This window comes from Ptychodera flava, chromosome 22 (assembly GCF_041260155.1).
Source record: "Ptychodera flava strain L36383 chromosome 22, AS_Pfla_20210202, whole genome shotgun sequence".
Taxonomy (NCBI): Eukaryota; Metazoa; Hemichordata; class Enteropneusta; family Ptychoderidae; genus Ptychodera; species Ptychodera flava.
In genome coordinates, this window is record NC_091949.1 from 1,615,135 (window position 1) to 1,638,566 (window position 23,432).

General features: G+C 36.1%; 1 protein-coding gene across 5 annotated transcripts in view; it reads left to right on the top strand.

Annotated features, from left to right (window-relative positions):
• The window catches only part of LOC139122446 (heparan-alpha-glucosaminide N-acetyltransferase-like), a 381,449-nt gene that overhangs the window by 80,784 nt on the left and 277,233 nt on the right, over positions 1–23,432 (top strand). For all 5 annotated transcript variants that reach the window (XR_011549472.1, XM_070687822.1, XM_070687823.1 and 2 more), the window contains 3 exons: positions 6,473–6,530; positions 7,215–7,327; positions 9,275–9,351. Coding sequence is in view for 4 of the 5 variants with exons in the window: in XM_070687822.1 (XP_070543923.1) it covers positions 6,473–6,530; positions 7,215–7,327; positions 9,275–9,351 (248 nt within the window). In the remaining variant the exon portion in view is untranslated. The remainder of the gene's footprint in view (positions 1–6,472; positions 6,531–7,214; positions 7,328–9,274; positions 9,352–23,432) is intronic.

Below are 23,432 nucleotides of genomic sequence, written 5' to 3' on the forward strand. Positions count from 1 at the left end.
AAGGATGCAGTGACACAGTTTTTAGTCCCCACAGATAAAGTCCAGGGGGCTCATAGATTGGGTCATGTCAGTCCGTGAGTCCATCCACGTGAGTCCATCCGTTCACGCAGATATCTCAACACTTTGAAAAAATGTCATGTGTCCTCGGTGACCTTTGACCTCAAATATACATATTTGTCCATAACTCAGTAACCACAAGTGGTAAATCTTTCATATATGGTATGATGGGACACCCTATGACGCCACATATTGTACCTCATTAATTATGTGCATATCTAATTTTGAGCGAGCCAATAGAGCTGGAGGTCTGATTTTTGGTATATAGGAATAACTTAGCAATACAATTTTTTTGACAAAATGTCATGTGACCTTGGTGACCTTTAACCTCAAATATACACATTTGTCCATAACTCAGTAATCACTAATGCTACACCCTTCATATTTGGTATGATGGGACACCTTATGACACCACATATTGTACCTCATTAATTATGTGCATATCTAATTTTGAGCGAGCCAATAGAGCCAGAGGTCTGATTTTTGGTATGTAGGGATAACTTAGCAATACAATTTTTTTGACAAAATGTCAAGTGATCTCAATGACCTTTGACCTCAAATATACATATTTGTGCATAACTCAGTGACCACAAGTGCTACAACTCTTCATATTTGGTATGATGGGACACCTTATGACGCCACATATTGTACCTCATTAATTATGCGCAATCTAAGTTTCAGCGAGCCAATAGAGCCAGAGGTCTGATTTTTGGTATATAGGGAAAACTTAGCAATACCATTATTTTGAAAAAATTTAATGTGACCTCAATGACCTTTGACCTCAAATATACATATTTGTCCAAAACTCAGTAACCACAAGTGCTACACCCTTCATATTTGGTATGATGGGACACCTTATGACGCCACATATTGTACCTCATTAATTATGCACATATCTAATTTTGAGTGAGCGAATAGAGTTAGAGGTCTGATTTTTGGTATATAGGGATAACTTAGCAATACAATTTTTTTGACAAAATGTCACGTGACCTTGGTGACCTTTGACCTCAAATATACATATTTGTCCATAACTCAGTAACCACAAGTGCTACACCCTTCATATATGGCATATGGGCACTTATGAGGACACCTTATGACGCCACATATTGTACCTCATTAATTATGTGCATATCTAATTTTGAGCAAGCCAATAGAGGTAAATGTATGCCTTTTAGTATATAGGGATAGACTATAGGATAGAAATTTTTTGACAAAATGTCATGTGACCTCGATAACCTTTTACCTAAATACATGATTTGTCAATAAATAAGTAACCACAAGTGCTATGTCCTTTATATTTAGTAGGATGGGAGACCTTATGACAACACATGCTTTACCTCGTTAATTATGCCATATATAATTGTGGGCAAGCCAATAGAGCTTGAGGTCTGAATTTTTGCATATATGGATTAATTAGCAATACAATGTTTTTTTTCAAAATGTCACGTGACCTTGATGACCTATGACCTTGAATATGCATATATATGCATAACTCAGTAACCGCAAGTTCTTTACGCTTCAATTTTGATAGGATAATAGACCTTAAGATGTCACATCTTGTACCTCATTTATTATGCACATATGTATTTCTTGGCTGGCCAATACAGCTAGAGGTTTGATCTTTTTTCCCGATTTAGAACCATAACTTAGACATGCCTCTTGTTTCAAATTGGGAACAATGACATAGACCTATGTGTCCATAGATCTGAACATATACACTTTAGTGATACTTCTTAATGACCTCATTTCCCTGCGCCCTCAAGACTAATACTCCTATTACAAGTGGGGACTATGTCATTGTCAATGACTTGTTCTTTACTTTGTTGGCGTTTACATTCTCCTTTTGCAATAAACCCTCCTGTCTTTCCTCAACTTAGTGGTGGTGTGTTCACAAAAGACTATAGTCTATAGAAGCTATTGGGATGGGTATCCATCCGGCGTCCGGCGTCAGTCTGTATGTATGTATGTATGTATGTATGTATGTATGTATGTATGTATGTATGTATGTATGTATGTATGTCCGTTTGTGAGGCGTCCGTCCACTCAAATATCTTGAGAACCGCAGTACATACTTACTGATTTGATATTTGTTGTGTAGATGAAAAATATGATTTTGAGAAACTGTTTTTTTTAATTTTTTGATATTGTTGAAAATAGGCAAATTAATGCCAAAAAAGGCATTTTTGGTAAAAAATCTTCTTCTTCATAACCACTAGTCAGACAGCTTTGTTATTTGATATACAGGTCCCTAGGGATAACCCAACTTAGATTTGTTAAAATTGTGATGAAATATGCAAATCTGTATGTTTACGGAATTTTTTTTTCCATCCTGAAATGAGCTATCAAAGATATCCACCTTCTTCATCAATACAGGTGTCACAAAAAGTTATTCTCTACATAACACAGCAGAGCTCTGTCAACTGTTGAGTCGCTTGTTTTTTCAAAACCGCTGGTCAGACAGCTTTAATATTTGGTTTACAGGTCCCTAGGATGACCTTAGTGAGATAATTTCATACAGTCAGGAAATACTTAATGTTGTATCCATGTCTATAGTAGCTTCAGGGACTTTGGCCTATGTTTGCCATTTTTAGTCCCCACGGACACCGTCCGGGGGGACTTATAGGTTTGGTCATGTCCGTGCGTGCGTGCGTGCGTGCGTGCGTCCGTCCGTCCGTCCGTTCACGCAGATATCTCTGAGATGCCTGGAGCGATTTCATTCAAACTTGATAGAAGGATTTCTTCATATGCCATACAGATGCACGTCAATTTGTTTTATGATACGATCCAATATGGCCGCCAGGCGGCCATTTTATTACAATTTTTTCATGTACAGAGCCATAACTCAGGCATGTTCCAACCGATTTTATTCAAAGTTGGTACAAGGACATTGACCAATGTCATACAGATGCACGTCAATTTGTTTTGTGATACGATCCAATATGGCCGCCAGGCGGCCATTTTATTACGATTTTTTCATGTACAGAGCCATTACTCAGGCATGTTTCGACGGATTTTATTCAGAGTTGGTACAAGGACATTGACCAATGTCATAGATATGCACATCAATTTGTTTTGTGATACGATCCAATATGGCCGCCAGGCGGCCATTTTATTACGATTTTTTTCATGTACAGAGCCATTACTCAGGCATGTTTTGACCGATTTTATTCAGAGTTGGTACAAGGGTATTGACCAATGTCATAGATATGCACATCAATTTGTTTTGTGATACGATTCAATATGGCCGCCAGGTGGCCATTTTATTACAATTTTTTCATGTACAGAGCCATAACTCAGGCACGTTTCAACCGATTTTATTCAAAGTTGGTACAAGCTTATTGACAAATGTCATAGCTGTGCACGGCAATTTGTTTTGTGATACGATCCAATATGGCCGCTGTGCGGCCATTTTATTACGATTTTTCATGTACAGAGCCATAACTCAGGCATATCTCAACCGATTTTATTCAAAGTTGGTACAAGGACATTGACCTATGTCATACATATGCACGTCAATCTGTTTTGTGATACGATCCAATATGGCCGCCAGGCGGCCATTTTATTACGATTTTTTCATGTACAGAGCCATTTCTCAGGCATATCCGCATGTTTTGACCAATTTTATTCAAAGTTGGTACAAGGACATCGACCAATGTCATAGCTATGCACATCAATTTGTTTTGTGATGCGATCCAATATGGCCGCTTGCGACCATTTTGTTACGATTTTTTTCATGTCCTGAACCATAACTCAGACATGTATCAAGCGAATTCATTCAAAAGTATTTTTATCACAGACCTAATGAAGAGGACTCTATCCTCTTTGAGGACCTGTAATCAAAGTACCAATTAACAAGTGGGGACTGTGTCATCAACGATGACTTGTTGGTCAAAAAATGTGTATTTCCAAAACTACTCTTCTGATAGCTTTGAAATTTGGTATACAGGTTTCTACAGATGAGCTAAGTAATATATATTGAATTTCTGATGAAATCTGTAAATTTTGTATTTTGGGGGCAATTTCTGCCATTTTTGGTCAAAAAATGTGTGTTTCCAAAACTACTCTTCTGATAGCTTTGAAATTTGGTATACTGGTTTCTAAATGATATTTATTGAAATTATGATGAAATCTGCAATTTTGTATTTTTTGGGCAATTTTTGCCATTTTTGCTCAAAAAATATGTTTCTCAAAAAGTACTGGTCTAACAGCTTTGAAATTTGGTATTCAGGTTCCTACAGATTAACTAAATTTGATATGTAATTTTGTATTTTTGGGGCAATTTTTGCCATTTTTGGTGAGAAAATGTTTATTTCCAAAACTATTCATATGATAGCTTTGAAATTTAGTATAAAGGTTCCAATAGATGATATATATTGATACTATTTGAATTGATTTCAAATGCAAAGTAGTAATGTATTATAAGCAATTACAAACTAAATTTATTCTTGGAAAAAAAAACACTAGGGAAAGGGCCAAATATTATGCCAAAAAATATTGGCAACGCGTGTAACTATGTCTGTCCAACTCTATGCGAATTGATAATATGAGAACAATAAATATAGTGAAGGCTGTAAGCTGCAACAAACCACTCACACATTTGACTAACAATGAAATCTTCCACTATGTAACATTCTTTATTCTGTCTTTATTGAAGCTTGGGTTCTCTTGCAGTTAAAAATATTTCTGGGAGGCGTGTTACATGTTTCCACATGTTACCCGCGTAACCTCATTTCTGAAATCAAGATTTAAAAAAAAAATTCTTTTGGTATACATTGCTGAAATGTTGTCATTAGAGGGTGCCCTAAATTTCATGTTTTATGTACCGGTATAAGATAAAGCCCGAGTACGAGGGCTCTTCTGGTATATAAAGTCCAATCCAACGATAAAATGTCGAGGCCGCAGGCCGAGACATTTTATCGTAGGGTTGGACTTTATATACCAGAAGAGCCCGAGTACGAGGGTTTTATCCGACTTAAAAACTATCGCCCCTAACTGATATATTTTCGTTTTCAATGTGTTTACGTCAACCGTCCCCTTTGTCAATGTAACATGTTTAAGATATGAATTAAAACTTTTATTTGTGAAATAGCCTTCCAATGTAATGGAGCATCCTATAAATGCCCTAGGGCACATTAGTTGAAATGCCCTAGGGCACATTAGTTTATGTTTGTACCACAGCAGATTTTGTGTTGCAGCTGGTTTCCGCTTTGTTACCAAATTTGAATATTAAAACGTACCAGATGTCTACAGAATATGACATGTTCACTTTTGATTGGACAGTACTTTACTATGGCGCTGTCATTCGTTTCTGGAATTTGGTGACCAAGGCTTTACGAGTAGATAAAACACCCTGAATTGAGCACTCTGATTGGTCAATCAACAGTAGATAGTTTTTAAGGCACAATTGAATACCGTATAAACCAATGGCCACCATTACTGAGAGCACCTGAATGGCAGGATGTCTGTCCTCTTTGTTACACGCTTTACCGGTGTTACACGCGTGGAAGTAATTGTAGTTTAATTAAATACTTGATAGAATAATGTTAATTTGTTTGTTAGTGTGACAATTCTATCTGTATCAGAAATTTACTGAAAGCTTTCTTTACAACTATTGATGCACCTCAGATGCCCATATTGATTATGAACAAATTGGACGGAACTGATGATGTCTGTCCAATGTTACATATGTTATCCCATAGACAATACAGGGGTCTTCCCTCTGTTGTCTACATGGTTATCCACAGAGCCAATTTATAACAATTCACTTCATAATTCTAAGGTATTTAACTTCGTCATGACATATACATATATAAATCAATCAAGTTCATTTATTCAGATTGGAACACACACAATTTGTGTATAAAGCCAATCCAGTGTCTGTCCATGTTACATACGTTGCCAGTTGCCATAACATTGCATCAGATATCCTCCTCTTCTGATAATATTTAAGATTGAAATATCTTCTGAAGTGAGTTTCTAGTTCTTGTAGACTAATGGGTTTCTTTCAAACTTGGCACAGGGATCATAATGGCATACATGTGATCAAATACAATACAATGTCATGTCTGTCCATGTTACACGCATTACTGTTGTAGCAACAATTTGCCCTCCTCCTTAAACAAGGAAATTATTTATCTTAAAAAAAATATTTTTAGATGACACACCTGTAGTACTGTCCACCCACTCAACTTTAGATCCAGATTAATAAATTTAATTTTTGACCTTATTGTCACAAAGTGGTTGCATTTTACTGTGGAATGACTCATATGTATATTTGGAAGGCACACAAATCCTGCATTTTGGACTGTTTTATGAGTTGTGGAACAGAAATGTGGTTCTGATGAATGTTAGAAATATGCAGGATGGCTGATTTGAAGTATTAGTACTTGTCTAACAAATTCTATGTCAATTACAGGAAAAAATTACTCAAGAAAATATTTTATTGCTTGGAGACTGACAGACTTGTCAATTCAGTAAGTAAACAGTCTGATGTAATAACAGACTTTCAGTTTTATCTTCACACTCAAGTCCCGGTAGATCCAGAGTAGCGGATTCACTGTCGGAGGACGATGAATTCGAGACTCTAGCTCGGTGTTGTGCCCTTGAGCAAGGCACTTTACTCCTAAGTGCTCCATTGGGGTAGTGGGTTATGGGTACCTAATCCTGTAAATGGGCTAGCGCCCGTTGGATGATGGACTAAATAAAATAAAAATAAAATAAAAATGTGATTTTTTTCTCTGCTCCATTATGAATATTATTCAAAATCAAAATATATTAATAATACACAAATGCAGGGGATTCGGTCATGTATTCTTACCATCCATACCGGCAACAAATGTGAATTAAGTATCATGTGGAATTAATGTCAGAGTTTTTGAAATACATGTTGCTGAAAGAATATAGAAAAAGCTGAAATGATGATTTTATTTATGATATAAAACTATTATTGATCCCCAGAATACTATAGACAATAAAACGGATACTTTTCATATGATATACTCTGAAGTATATAGACATTCTCAAGAGTAATGTCTCTTTGAAAAAATTTATACTTAAGTCCATGCAAGTTTGATCACAAAAGTTAAGAATATTTGTAACAAAATATCAAGAGAATATTGCATGAAATTTAACTCGGCACATTCATTCTGTTGTTTAAGGACCTTGGTTCTCCCAATAATATTGCACCATCCAACAGTGTTGCATTGGAGAGTGTCAAGAAACCAGAGAAACCCAAAAGTGCCAGATTGAAATCTCTTGACACATTTAGAGGGTGAGTAATAACATGTGTTCTGCCTACATATAGTCTCCTGTATTGCTGAATATCAAAATTAAAAAAACTTTTTGATCATTGCCTGAACTTGGAGTCCATGAGTTTTTGTATTTTGTGATTTTGGGAATACTTCTCATATCACCTGAAAGATATCTCTATCCTGTTTTGAACTAAACTGAATTGAACTGAACAGATCTGCAAAGTGTAGTGTCTAAAGCCAATGCATTTGAAATGCTGAACCTGTATTAAATGGCATGCTGGGTGGTCACAGTATAATTCTAGTGTATGAGGGGCATTCAAAACCAAGAAACTTCATACTTTGCTGCTCATGTACTTAATCAAAGCTTGCATGGTACATTATTGGGGGAAAAACTAGCCTCAGTGCATTGATAATGGAGATATTTATCAACCTTTACAAACTTGTGAACGCTCCAGGCAACATTCTCTACGACTTTGAATCGCACTTCTGTTGGAACACAAGTTTGGATCAGAGGATGACAATAAAGGTGTTATTAAATGAAGCATTAATTTGTGTTTGTATCATCATTCAGTGCAGTCTATAATAAATAGGTGTTGCAATGTAACACTTTGCAAATTCCCAGTTTACTAACAAATTTTGAAATTTACTAAACCTTTTGAGACCCAATTCATAAATTTACTAAGAATTTTCAGAAGCCATGGGAAACACAGAAATTGCATTTTTCCTGTGCTCTATTTAATAATTGTGCGCTAAATGATAAAAGAAATGAACATAACTGTTCTGTATACCATCAAGGGTATTTCTGGCAGTTTTCACCATGGATGTTTCACCAGACCATTGAAATTTTTGCTTGGTATACATTTCATTTACAGACACCAGGTTTTGCATTTCACATGCACTCAGGTCAGCGAGGAAGTGCATCATTACTATTTCCAGATTGTTAGTCCCTGCGGACGCAGTCGGGCGGGGACTTATAGATTGGGTCCCATCCGTCCGTCCGTCCATCCCTCCGTCCGTCCATCTGTCCGTCATTCATACCAATTGGTACAAATTGTGCACCCCTTCTTGCAGACTTATTTCTGTATTCATATGAAGCAGAATTCCTACAATCTCTCTACAAAGCAGGGTCTAAAAACCTTGCAAGGTGTTTCAACAGATATATTGATGATCTGATTAGTCTAGACAATCCAGACATATCAAATTACTTACATCATATTTACCCTGATGAGTTGGAAATCAAAGAAACAACAGAGGGTAGGAACTCTGCTTCATGTCTTGATCTGTTCCTACAAGTGGGCACTAATTGGCTACACACTAAGCTGTATGACAAAAGGGATGATTTCGATTTTGAAATCATAAATTATCCCTACTTGTCAAGTAATATTCCATCTGCACCTGCTTATGGTGTGTACGTGTCTCAACTTCTCAGATATAGTAGGGCTTGTGATTCCTACGCTGATTTCAACTGAGACACAGCTCATTGGCATCAAAATTACAGAGACAAGGATACACAACAAAAAGACTCGTTAGGACTTTCAAAAAGTTCTATGGTCGATATGAAGACATTGTGGCCAAATATGACACCTCGGTCACTCAAATGATTAACGACAGTATTCCCGGCTTTGACTTATTACAGTGATTCATATCCTGTATTTCATACAATATTTAGACAATTTTGGGACCAATCCTGATGGTGTAGCATGCTAGCAGGGTACGCTTACCCATTCCGGACACTGGTACCACCACTAACTATTAGTGGTTCAGGATGGTCCTACTTAAATTTGTTAATCACAAATGTCCCATGGACCTGGTAATGTATTACCTTGAATGGAAATGATTATTGGACTAGTTTAATGTCATATTGCCTTTAAGAATTTTCAAGTGAACGTTGGTTCTGATTCTCATTACCTACTGTAGAACAGTTTGCATATACTCTACAACTGAATGCTATTTGTTTTTACCAACAGAATTAGTATTGTTGTAATGATATTTGCAAATCTGGGAGGAGGAGAGTATTGGTTTTTCAAACACTCAAGGTGGAATGGTGAGTTTTCTTCATGATTCATTTAATCACACCCACTTCCAACTCACATTTACTGTATATATAGGGTGACTCAGCAGTGTGGTGAATCATTTCTGTTGCTTTTATGTCATTACAATCATTCAAGAATGAGTTGTCTGTATTTGTCAGTAAAATGCTGAGTCCATACAAGCTGAAACTCCTTGCTTGGCACATTAAAAGTTTGTATGCAATGAACAATTATGAGAATATATGACTAAGTGCTTCAGCGTGTGGAGGGGTTGCAGTCAGAAAAATTGTGACAATTTAGCTCAGTTATTGAATAATCTTTTAGACTAATTTTAAGGGTGGAGATTTAGCTGAGAGGTTTTGAACTGCAGTGTCTTAGCTATGTGACAATGAACCATATGTTGTGAGTCCAAATCTGATAAAGTATTTACTGGATTAAAAACAATTGCTTGATTTTTATTCACAATATAAATAATTAATTCATACATTGATGGATGAATTTGAAATACATATTCACAAGTATGAGCATTATTCAGTTAATGGAAACTTGTTTCTGGTACCACTCTGTTATTAGGGGCCCGAGTACAAAACTGAAAAATGGCTTCTCTTAATTACCTAGAGGTCTGGTCTTGAAATTTTTTGCTCAAGTGTTGACACACGTGAGCATATGTCGCAGCGATGTCTGTCTGTCTGTGTGTCTGTCTGTCTGTCTGTCTGTGTGTCTGTCTGTCTGTGTGCTCAATATCTCAAAAATGGCTCATCAGATCAAAATCAAATCTGGTGTATAGATTCAGTTTGCAAATGGCAAGAACTGATTAGTTTTTGGTGGGTGTGGCTTGCTTACTTTTTGCTCATTTGCATAATTAATGATTTTAGAAAAAACGGATATATATTGACAACGATTGCACACAATTTGATGGGATTTGCTACAAATGTTGATCACACCAAGATATATCAGCTGTGAAAGATATTAAGGGGTGACATAAAAGATAATGGATAATTTGCATATTTAATGAACTTTCATAATTAGGGATATATATCTGATTTGACTTGATCAAAATGGACAAAACTTGGTATGTATATTCAGGGCTCCCGCTACCTATTCGCCAATTCGCCAAATGCGAAAGAAGTTAAAAATGGCTACAAAAATTCCTGTTTGGCTAATGTAGTGGCTATTGAATTCTTAGACCTCCTCAACAGAAAACTACACCTAACAATAAAATGTTGTAAGATGTTGAAACAGTTTACCCTCCTTCCTACAAAGTTGCAATGTATTGAAACAGTTTAATCTCCTTTCTACAAAGTTCCAAATTCCCTGGTACGTAAAACAAACACTGTTGCTGTTCGATACTACAATACATTATGAACTAATGTCCATGAATACACTGAGGCCTGCTTTGCCTCTGTGAGTCCTGGGGTCGTCCTTGAGTCTATCAAAAGTTTTACCTACTTTGCTGTATCAAAATTTGGCCTGCAACTACTCAGTTTGATAGTAAAAACCATAATTTCAAAGGAAACTTTCACAAACGGAGCCATAATACAAAAGAAAAGGAGAAAAACTGAGGTTTTCTGAAAGGTCAAGTCTAGGTCATCTCATCATGTGATGTTATGCATGAAGACCCCCTAATTACACAATTATGGTTCACAAGAAACCACCTGGGGTGGTCCAATAGGTGAAAGGTAATTTTGCTGCCTTTGGCATTCAGCTTATCCGGCCTACTTTCAAACTGCTATAACTTATACAAGAATTATGTGATTCTGAATGATTGTAATATTTTTGTAGATTCCACCAGTTTAATAATCTAGAAGTGAACATCACCAGACATTTCTTGATGATATCAAAATATCAAATGAAAATACATCTGGGCTAAAACATTATCATAATCATTAAAACAATGAATGCCCTCAAACAGTGAGTAATTTATTAAATGAACATATATCGTTGTGTCTTGTTTTACAAGAGTTGTGTTTGGCCCAGCCCTTTTTGTCTCAAGAAAAGTACTTATACTCAAGATGCTATTTCAGCCTGCTTGATCACAACTATGATATACAAGTAAAACCGGGCCCTTAAATACCACAATAATCGTATCTACACTGCCATTGTGCTATAAATGCTGTCTTCTGCATGGAAAATTGTTTTACTTGTGTGGCTCAAACATTTAGGTTATGGAAGACTGCATAAATTTGCCACGTGAGAAGCCTGTAACTTATGACAAGCTATCATACTGTGAATACTAACTGAATGTGGCAGAAATATTCAATCTGTACCTCTTGTAATATACACTTAACATTGCTACCAGATTTTTAGAATTCAATTGCTACCTAATTTTATTTCTGGTGTTTAAAGTTTACCACCAAAAATGAGAAACGATTTCTATCCCTGAAATGTCATAAAAACACTGATTATAAATGCAAAAACTAAACACATATTGCGTTAATGTAAAAACCATCATGAACATCATACAAAACATCTTGATTTGTAAAATTAGGGACCCCTGAATGACGAGAAAGCTGTTGCCACACTTGAGATCATAAGCTGGCTAAAAGTTACTCAAAATGGCTAAAAGATTTTTGATTTGGCTAATGAGTTGGCTAATCATTTTGGTGACTTAGCGGGAGCCCTGATATTGAAGATACTATGATTTAACATAATTGAAAGTCATTAAGCATTCTTACTTCATCAAACTCTTAATTTGCATATTAAATGAACTTTTGGAATTAGGGATATTTATTTGAATTGACTTGACCAAAATTGATGAAACTTGCTATGTACATTAAAGATACTATGATATAACATTGTTGAAAGTCATTACGCAGTTTTACTTCAGCAAAATACTTATTTGCGTATTTAATAAACTTTCCTAATTAGATATATAAATTTGAATGGACTTTACCAAAGTTGATGAAACTTGCTATGTACATTGGAGATACTATGATATAACATTATTGAAAATCATTAAGCAGTTTTACTTCAGCCAATTCCTTATTTACATATTTAATGAACTTCACTAATTAGGGATATATATCTGAATTGATTCGACCGAAGTTGATGAAACTTGCAACATATATTGAAGATACTATAAAACAAAATTATTAAAAGTCATCATTTACTTCAGCCAATTCCTAATTTGCATATATAATGAACTTTCCTAATTAGGGATATTTATCTGTATTGACTAGACCAAATTTGACAAAACTTGCTATGTACATTAAAGATACTATGATACAGCATTAAAAGTCATTAAGCATTTTTACTTTAGCCGATTCCATATTTGCAAATTTAATGAATTTTCCTAATTAAGGATATTTATCTGTCTTGACTAGACCAAAGTTGACGAACTGCTTTGTACATTAAAGATACTATGATACGACATTATTGAAAGTCATTTAACATTTTTATTTCAGCCAATTCATAATTTGCATATTTAATGAGAACATTTCAGTCAATTCCTAATTTGCACATTTTAATGAACTATCCTGATTGGGGATATATACTTGGATTTAAAATTAATCTGTGGTGAATATTATTCATTCTGTTGATCATAACACTTTCAATGAAGTTGCAAACATGTGGCAAAGGTTCAAATTTACACATGACTGCAACATATAATTAAATACGTGAGCATTTTCAGTTCGTATCTGGTTATGTGTAGCAAATATGTCCACTGCTCTTTAAAATTAGCAAAGAAAATCACTAGCGGTCAAAAGACCTTGGCCACCAATTCAAATTTCAAAAAAAAAAAATCCAATTTAATCAATAAAAATCTCTCCAGAACAATGGACCATCTGAATTGAAATTTCACTCATATCATCACCTGTACTAGTATGAGTAAAAGGCATTTCGATCTGCAACATTGTTTGGCAGCCATATTGCCATTTGCAAGAAATCTATGATAACCATGGAATAATTAGGGGTATTATACAAAGTTTGGGCGATACCGCGTTTTATTCGAGTGATGTGTCTGTATTTTGACGAGTTGCTGCACAACTTGTTAAAATACAGACACATCACGAGAATACGACGTGGCATCGCCAAATTTCGTGTGATAACCCCTTTATCATACATGCATACTTAGGTAATAGCTGTTTTTATATGGACGTTCTGAAATTCGTGATAAAGCTGACAGAAATCGACCTTGCTTGCTCCTCATTGTGACTCATAAAAGTTGGTTGCTAAGGAGTGATGGTAACCGTATCACTTGTTGATATTATTCTGCTGTTGGGCCATTCCAAGTAGTTATGGTACACTTTTAGAGCAAACAATTTACATATTAACATGAGCCAGTGATACTTCTTAATGACCACATTTCCCTGCCCCATCAAGACTAATACTCCTATTACAAGTGGGCACTATGTCATTGTCAATGACTTGTTTTTTAAAGTTCCAAGCGTCTCTCACACACGGCTTATAAGTATCTTAAAGTACAGGTTAAGCTTTGTTACTACCAGATTTCCTCCAAGTCCGTCTTGAGAATGTGAGTTAGAATCCCACTAAGCTGGTACCAATGTGATATAACCGAGGTTATGATGGTATTGTCGGTTACGTGGTAGCGTGTCGGGGCTGGCAAGGCTGGTATCCCAATGTTGAAGGGATGTAAAGACGACTGGAAGGCAGCAAGTATGATATTAAATCTAAGATGCTACTTTATTTCACTATACACTAGGCTATGTACATAGAGTGATGCTAAGCTGGAAACTGACTTGAGTTCACGTGGGCCAAGACAAATATACAGGCCCTCATGAATAGTAATGACAGCTCACGAATGATAATAATGACATGACACTATGTCACATAGGTTTTGTGCGATTTGTACATGAAATTGATATGCTGGGTGTGGCTAATAAAAGTTGCTTGTGGCTAAAAAAAAAATGATCATTTTAGCCACACTATCAGACTGTGGCTGCAATGAAAAAATTCCTAGCACCAACACTGTTAGTGTGGTGTTTTAGTATACAATATTTTTGGGCATCACTCCACAGTATTTTTATTGGTTGTAATTTGTTTCTATACTATTTTTGTTGCAATTTTAGTGTTTCTATTATATTGTGCGCTGTATACAGTGGGATTGGATGCATGTGTTTGTTCAACACCAAGTCACTATTCTTATCGACTCAATTTGGTAATAATAAAGTAATAATATGCAAAGCAAAGTATTCCTGAGACTTACCTGTACAACTTTTGTTGCAGCTCGAACGACTAACTTGATCTAAATGTTACTACACTACTGGAATGGGTTTCTAATATTGCTATTACAACCATACTTTTTGTCTGAATTGTAGCTGATACATACACATAATAGTTTTCTTTCTCACTAGGGTTCTCTGTGTAAACCAACAGCCGCTCATTCCCCTGCCTTTGTTTCATCAGTACTTATACTATCTCTTTGAATTTTATCCAACTAGAGCTGAACTGTATAGCTACTATAGCAAGACTGGAAACAACTTCCCAAACCTATTCCAGTAGTTTAACAACATTTAGATCAACTTAGTCGTTTGTACTACCATGAAAACTGTTTAGTCGTTCGTACTACCATGAAAACAGTCAAAACACAAAATTTGTAACAATTTACTATAAATGGAAAAAGTAAATAGAAGAAAAGAAAATTGAATACAAGACATAACAAATCGATATATAAATCTATCTATCTATCTATCTATTGACCAATTTATTGAATCAATCTATCGATCAATTGATCATTCTATTGATCGATCTATCAATTAATTGATCTATCTTTATATCGAATTAATAGATCCTTCATTCTATCGATCGATCTACCCATCGATATAGCTATCAATTGATTGATTGATCGACCAACCATTTTTGAAACATCGAAAGATAGATCTATCGAAGGATCGATTGATTGATTGATCGACCAACCATTTATGAAACATTGAAAGATAGATCGATCGATCTATCGACTGAGTGATCAATTTATCTATTGATACATTGATCGACCTATCTATTGATGGAGCTATCTATTTATCGATCTATCGATCTATCCATCCATCTTTCTATCTATCTATCTAATATCTATCTATAAATTGATTTATCACATACATAGACCCAGTTATTCCTATAGTATGACGTCACACTATAGGTATATGACTACGATGAATCCATATTCCACATGTGGTGGATATGGGACCCGGACTACTTTTAAAACATAAACAAAAAATCAGCTGTTCAGAACTTATTTTCAAATCCCTGAAATGCAAACGTGGGAGGGTAATGAAGCATAAGGAAATATGGAGTATTAAAATACATGTGTTAAATACAAAATACCGTCGATACTAGAATTATTATGAATTTGTGTTTCTTCGTCGTTGATTTGCAATTGAAACATTTGATTTCTACACCACTGACATTTTAATACGCTATGTTACCGGCATTATGTGTTGTCTACCTCGTCAAAAGAGCCCCTGTCGATGTCCATCAAACAACATAAAAAAACATAGCCGATAACCCAAGACATATACCAATCATCCCTGCAGCAGTAAGAATGTTTTCTGAAGCAACATTGACGGGTTTCAAGTTCAACATCACGAACAATGCTGCCGCGGCAGTCAACGAGTCGAGCCCCCGGGTCGAGCCGAGGAAGCGAAGGGCGTTCATCATTTCTGACATCAATGAGGATACTCCGGACTTGAGACTCATCAGAAGAAACGCTATTTTATTTTTCAAGAGCGACGAGTTCACGAGGTTATCAGTGCATTTAAAGGTGCAAGCTATTGCTTTGTCTATGCATATTGTGCATCACGTTGTATTGTACCGTGTTGTTGAACTTCCGTCGTCTCGCGTCTGAGCTCAGAAGACTCGTTGCTCGTAGTCTTACCGATTGAGTCGGAGCCGAACACTGTTCTTCATTATATTTAAACAAGCTCATTTTATTCGTAAAATATTAAACATACAATTGATAATTTTGTAAAACATAATAATTGGTAATTTTGAAAATTTCATATAAACTTTGCAAAACTGAATTCTTTGAACGATGATCAAATATTGACAAAAATAACCCGTTCTCGGCGTGCTCGAAGTTAACCTCGACGTGTACAGCTGAGCGCTGTCAAGTCAGCTGTGACCCAGCCATGACCGCATAACACAAGCGTATGAATTTTTGTAAAATACTCCCTCTCCTTATTTCCCATTAATTGTCATTCCTGAAAGGTTTATTCATGGAAAACTGGGTCTATGTATGTGATAAATATATAATCCCCCCCGTATTCCTCACTCGTGTGTCTGCATCGTGGACTCGTGATTCCCCGTGTAGCGGCCGTACCCCCTTGCCTACGGCTCGGAGGGATACGGCCGCTACATGGGGAATCACTCGTCCGCGACGCAGCCACACTCGTTCGGAATACGGGGGGATTATATATAATTATCTATCGCTCCCCATGAATCGCTTAACACTTTGCAGTCCAGAGCGCCCTCAAATGCCCAATAGGGGTGCGGCCAAAGCGCCGGAAAGCGCCCGAACATTCCCGACTTTTGGGTCGATTTGAAAATGCGGGAAACGTAACGGTTTTCTGTGATGAACGTGTCATCATTTTCTGATGAGCTTCTAAGCGAATGGTAGGCTACATTTTCCCACTCATAAATATACAGGTTGCCATTGGAAGTTTTTGCACAAAATCGATCAATGTTTTCTCGGACGCGTCGCTAAGTTTGAATTTAAAATTTTTGTTTATGTCCTGCTGTAGCGTTAACCCTCGCTGAGAAATCGTGGGTGTCGCGTGAATGCTGCAATCATGAGCATTTTCCTTGACAATGATGAAAAGGAGGAATTTGAAGATTTTCCAGATGTAGAAACAGTGAGTGACATCGACGTTGGCGAGATCGATGTAGCACTACAGCAAATACTCGAGTATGAGGACTTCAAACTGTGACCGGTAGCGCCCGATAACTTGCATGAGATCTATGGCCGTCCCATGGTATAAATTTTCGATCTTCTGACTTTTCTGGTAGCTGAATTTGGCCCTAATCATCGTTTAGGCGTCGGAGCTCAGCCATTTGATTGTTTTTCCTGTTGATTCCACTTTCAAGACGTAGAAACAATGAGTGACATTGATGTAGGTGAGATCAATGCAGCGCTATGGCAAGTACAACATGCTGAACTACAACTAGAAGCGCCCAATAACTTGTGTGAGATTCCATAGGGTCACCCCATGGTAGGAAATTTCGATCTTCTGAATTTCTGGTTGCTGAATCTGGTTCTTATCATAGTTTAGATGTCGGCTCAGCTCAGCTGTTAGATTATTTTTTTCTATTAATTCCGCTGCCTTTCCATCAACAAGTTGTCGATGAAATCAACCGCTACGCAACTCAGTGTCGCAACATGTCAGCCCAGCGCCAACGTGACCCGTACTGGAATGAGACGAAGGGTGATGAAATGCGGGCGTTCATAGCAGTGAATATTTTGATCAAAATTCACACCATGCCAGATGTTAATGACTAGTGATCAACCGACGACAGATCACAATTACCGGGGATCGCAAAAGTAATGCCAAAGAACTGATATATATGTATTTTCATGTCAATGATAATAAACTCGATGTGCCCGCCGGTGACCCCAACTGTGCATGATCGTATGTTCAAAGTTTGACCTCATCTTGACCTCAGGCGTTCAATTTTCTTTTCCTGCAAATTATGTGACATTTCGCCAGCTGTTGATTGATAAGGCTGTGATCAAATTCAAAGGCCTTATGATCCAGTACATGCAAGCCAAGCCATTCATTAGTATTTCAAAGTTTAGATGCTTACTTGTCCCCTCAGCGGATACTGTCTGAGCTTCGATCCCTATAATTTATAGGAAAGAAAGGCGGACGTACAGGCGCCCAAAAGACAACTACCGTACCCTCATTTTTAGCTCACATTTGGTATACCAATGTGAGGTAATCGTATAAGCTGAATCAGTTCATTTGCATGCCATTTGCATGTCTGTATGTATGTATGTATGTACGTATGTATGTATGTATGTATGTCCGTCCACGTCAAAAACAGCTAAACCACAGCACCTACTGTCTTAGTATTTGGTGTACAGGTGCATCTAGAGGTGGAGATGTGAATTTGTTCAAATGAACTTGTCGGTGCCAAAAATATGCAAATGAGGGGAAAAAAGGAAAAACCCTGCAAATTGCTAAAACTCTGTAACCGTTGGTCAGATTGGGTTGAAACTTGGTGTGCAAGTTTCTTTAGGCATTCTAAAGTAGGTGTTTAAAATTTTGGATGAAATTTGCATGTTTCTATTTTTGGAGTAAGTTTTTCAGTTTTTAGTCAAAAAATGTTTTTCTCGGAAACCACTCATCTGATTGCTTTGAAAGTTGGTATACATGTTCCTCAGGATGACCTGAGTCAAGTGTATACAAATTGAATTGAAATTTTCATATTTGTAATTTTGGGGCAATTTTCCAAATTTTTGGTCAAAAATTTTTTTATTCAAAAATTACTAATCTGATAGCTTTGATATTTGGTATACAGGTTCTTTAGGTTGATCTAAATCAGTTTAATGAATATCGTGAAGATATCTCGAATTTTGTATTTTTGCTGAATTTTTTGGTTACTTTTCTCATTTTAAGTAAAATTTTTTCTCTGAAACCGCTAGCCCAATTGCTCTCAAATTTGGATTGGATGTTTGCAAGGGTGTTACCCTTCTAATTGTTGAAATTACGACAATATTGGAAATATTACTGTTTTAGGGCAATTTTTGTCATTTTTGGTCAAAAAATCTTAAAAGATATATTCTTTTTAAAGCCCCTGGACAGACAGCTTTTATATTTGGTGTACAGATGTCCAGAGATGACAATAGTTAGATATGTGGAAATTGTCCTGAAATATACAAATTTGTATTTTTAAGACAATTTGTCATTTGTTGTGAAGAAAACTTGTTCTCAAAATTACTTGTCTGATAGCTTTGTAATTTGGTACAAAAGTCCAGAGGGATGTTATTAGATAAATTTTCTGCTCAAAGTGTTGGGAAACCCCCAAATTTTTATATTTTAGGTAATTTTCTTTTGTGACCTTAAATGACCTACACCAACCCAGGATATGTTGTGAGAGAGTTTTGAAGGCTGTGAACATAATTTTGTCATATTTAATATCAATTTGTAGTAAAATTTGATCCAGAAAACAAAGCTGAGGTAAATTTTTTCATTGCGAACCAATTTTTGCAACTTTTTCATGTAAGACACACAAGAACTGATGAGAAATTTGGATCCAGGATAATTCCAGATGTCGCAATCCCCCCCACAGTGGAAGGCATTTCACTATCTGTAACTAACTTAAGTGCTGTTTACATTAGAATGATAGCACTCATAGCATTAATTAAAACATCCCCAAGGTTGTAAATACATTTCCTGCCAGCTGGTCTTATGTAAGGGGTGGAACATTTGATATTCAGGAGGGGGTAGGGGATAGAAGATTGATGAGGTAGCATTACTTTTTACCAGATCCCTTGTACATTATTTCCCACTCTTTATTTTTTCCCCACTCTCCTACCTTTTCTTTTTGTCAAGCTTCTCAGGCTAATTTTTTGTTGACATTTGCTTATAGGATCTGCTTGTCCCATTGCTATAGAAGTTGATATGCATGTTCCTAAAGATGACCTCCAGTACCTAAGTTGCAGACCTTATTTGCTTTTGTCATTCTCGTTTTTCTGGTTTAAATATTTCTTGAATTTACCAATTCAAACCGAATGTGAGCACACTGTCCTTGACGGTATTTTTTTGAAATAAAGACACCTTTATAAATAAATACTTTTATTTTGTCGCAAATTTGACAATTCTGTGTTAAATATTACTGTTATTTTATTATAAGTTTAAAAATGATGCAAATATTCCTCAATGTGCCATGAAATTTTGCACAGGTTAGTTGATGATATGTAATAATATGTACGGCAAATCTCGGCTTTATGATGCTACAAAAATTGCAAAATTAGAAAAACATTGATCTTCAAAATAACATAATGTAAAAAATGAAGAAACACACTCAAATGATGTGTTTTATTTATTTTTATTTTATCTGGGACTTCTTAACTGAAAAGGAAAGTGTAAAACTGTGCAATAAATCAGCTACCAGCTTCATTTGATGAGGAAAAGTGTAGAGAAAATTTCTTGAATTCCCCATGAGCAATATATCATTGGAAAGGAAATTTTATAAGCTTTGAAATAATTTGAGGTTGCTGTAGTCAGTTTTGAGCCACTTTTTTACAAATTTGTAATAAACAATACACTCTTAATGATTACAGAATATTTTAATTTTGGAGTGGGGAGTTCTGGTCTCCACTGTATATTGTTATGCAAATGAGCTTGGCTGCAAAGGGTTAATCAGATAGTATCAGTTAATTGATATGTTATTGGTTGTTTTGATGCGGTATCGGTTGACTTTTCTACGTTGTCAGTTGATTTAATCCGTTATTGGTTCAATGATACGTTATTGGTAAATTTGTTGAAATGGTATCAGTTAGGAAAAATTACTCAGTTATCGGTAAATTTTTACTACGTTATAGGTAAGAAAAATTTACAACGTTATCGGTTCGTTACTACGTTATTGGTTGTAGCACGCCTCAGGGTACATAAACTTAACATTTCTGTGAGATATTTGGGGGCAGAACAATGAAGACATTTGAAAGTCATTATCAGGATCTTAAAAGTATTGCTTTGATGAATTCTAAACAAGATGTCTACAGATTGGGGTGAAATTTGCATGTTTGTATTTTTTGGTAATTTTTATCACAACTGGAAGTTGTGATATAGGGGTGGTTTCAACCGGTGTTTGATGTCGTCCATTTCCGTAAACGACAAAAAGTCAAAAACTGCTGAACAGACTGCGTTGATATTTGATACCGATACATAGACTGGTTCCAAGGTTCCAATTCCGAAAAATGGAGCCAAACGGAGCGGCGGTTAGATAGTTTTGGGAAATTTGTAACCCCCCTTTTTAACTAATTGATTTTAGGGGTCTTTCATATATGTAGTTTTGGAATGTACACCAATCCTGCATTGTGGACTGTTTTATGAGTTGTGGAACAGAAATGAGGTTTGATGAATGTTAGAAATATGCAGGATGACTGATTCGAAGTATAAGAGATTTCTATGCTCTTTTGGGCATCAAAAGCATTAAAAAAAAACATATTTCATAGTTTAGATTCTCACTTTTGAGATGACCCTAGGCATTTGTTAAGTAACATCCTTGAGTCAATATACCGACTTTGACATTCCAGAGATTAAGTATCCACAACCTCACATGTTACAGTCTTTCACTACAATGATATGGCCCAAACCCATTGTTATCAATGGAGAGAGTGGACCTGTCTACAGGAAATTCGGGTGAACAGGTTAGACAATGACGTTACAAGTTGTAGGTTAGTTATCAAGGTAGCACCAGCATAGAGTCCTGAGCATCTGTCCATGTGTTCTCACAGCAAATTACAGGAAAAAAATTATTTGAGAAGTTTCTCTCCTGTAAATAGAAGTATATTACAATTTAAAGCTGTCATGGATAGATTGCTCTCAAATGATCTGAAACACAGTTATTACCCATTAGCAACAAATCTACAGCAAGATTTATGTAAAGTTCATGAACTTACACAAGGTATTAGACAAAAGATGACCATGACTTTGCTACTTTTCAACATTTATTTCAATCAGATTTCCCCAGCTTAGTGTATAATTTTGTAATCTTAATTACCGTCAACTTAGCTTTACTAACTTATTCTAACCTCATTATTCTTACACTAGTGTTATACCTTATAACCACAAAATTTCAAGAGATGCATATATGATTGTCACTTAACAAACAATTTACAAATATGTCTTCTGCTATTCTCCATATACATATACATGTCTCTTTTCTCATAAATATGAGCTTAAAATCGCAATGTGAAAAATAGTCTTTCAGCTATATGTTGCTCATTGACTTCGTGGTCTGTCTAATTCACAGTGAGTGTGGTTGTTGATAAATGCCGATAATACTAGGCGGTCATTATGTCCAAGCGCCATTGGCGGTATTTTTTAACATAATGACCATAGGTCATTATCACATCTGGAAGTTGTGATATAGGGTTAGCTTCAACCGGTGTCAGACAGACTCAGTGTCCATTTTCCGTAAACGACAAAACGTCAAAAACCGCTGAACAGACTGCTTGATATTTGGTACAGATATTCAGACTGGTTCCAAGGTTCCGATTCTGAAAAATGGAGCCAAACGGAGCAGGGGTTAGATAGTTTTGGGAAATTTCTAACCCCCCTTTAACTAATTGATTTTAGGGGTCTTTCATATATGTAGTTTTGGAATGTACACCAATCCTGCATTATGGACTATTTAATGAGTTGTGGAACAGAAATGAGGTTTTGATGAATGTTAGAAATATGCAGGATGGCTGATTCAAAGTATCAGAGATTTCATGCGCTTTTGGTAATAAAATTGATAAAAAACAACATATTTAATGTTATAGATTTCTCACATTTGTTATGACCCTTAACACTACAGACTTGATGACATACATGTAACTAGCTGCTGGACCTGTTTACTGGCGCATTGATTTAAAGACAAAGATCGTTTTATTTTGTGATAAGGACGTGTGATTTCGTAAAACATAGTCTATTAGCCTGGAAATGTGATTTTTGCGAATATTGCTTACCCCACTGACAAACAGTGTGGTTTGAAAATGGCTGGAATTCGCTACTTCGGGACTTTGTTTTGTGTGTGCATTTACTGACAAACTCCAAACCCGCAGCACCTACCCATTCAGTATTTCATGTACAGGTGTACCCAGAGATAGAGTAGTTTCACAATGTGCCAGTTGTGATCAAGTGCCATTGGCGCTATTTTTTCAGTTTTTAGTCACAAAATCTCGTTCTCTGAAACGGCTTGTCCAATTGCTTTGGAAGTTGGTATCCATGTTCCTCGGGATGACCTCAGTCAAGTTTGTATAAATTGTTATGTAGTGAAATTTTCATATATGTAATTTTGGGGCAATTTTCCCAATTTTTGGTCAAAATATTTTTCTCCAGTAAGTACTCATCTGATAGCTTTATAGTCCGTGGGCTGGAGGGTCCCACCATGCACCCCCCCTATAAACCTACCACATGGGTATTTTTTT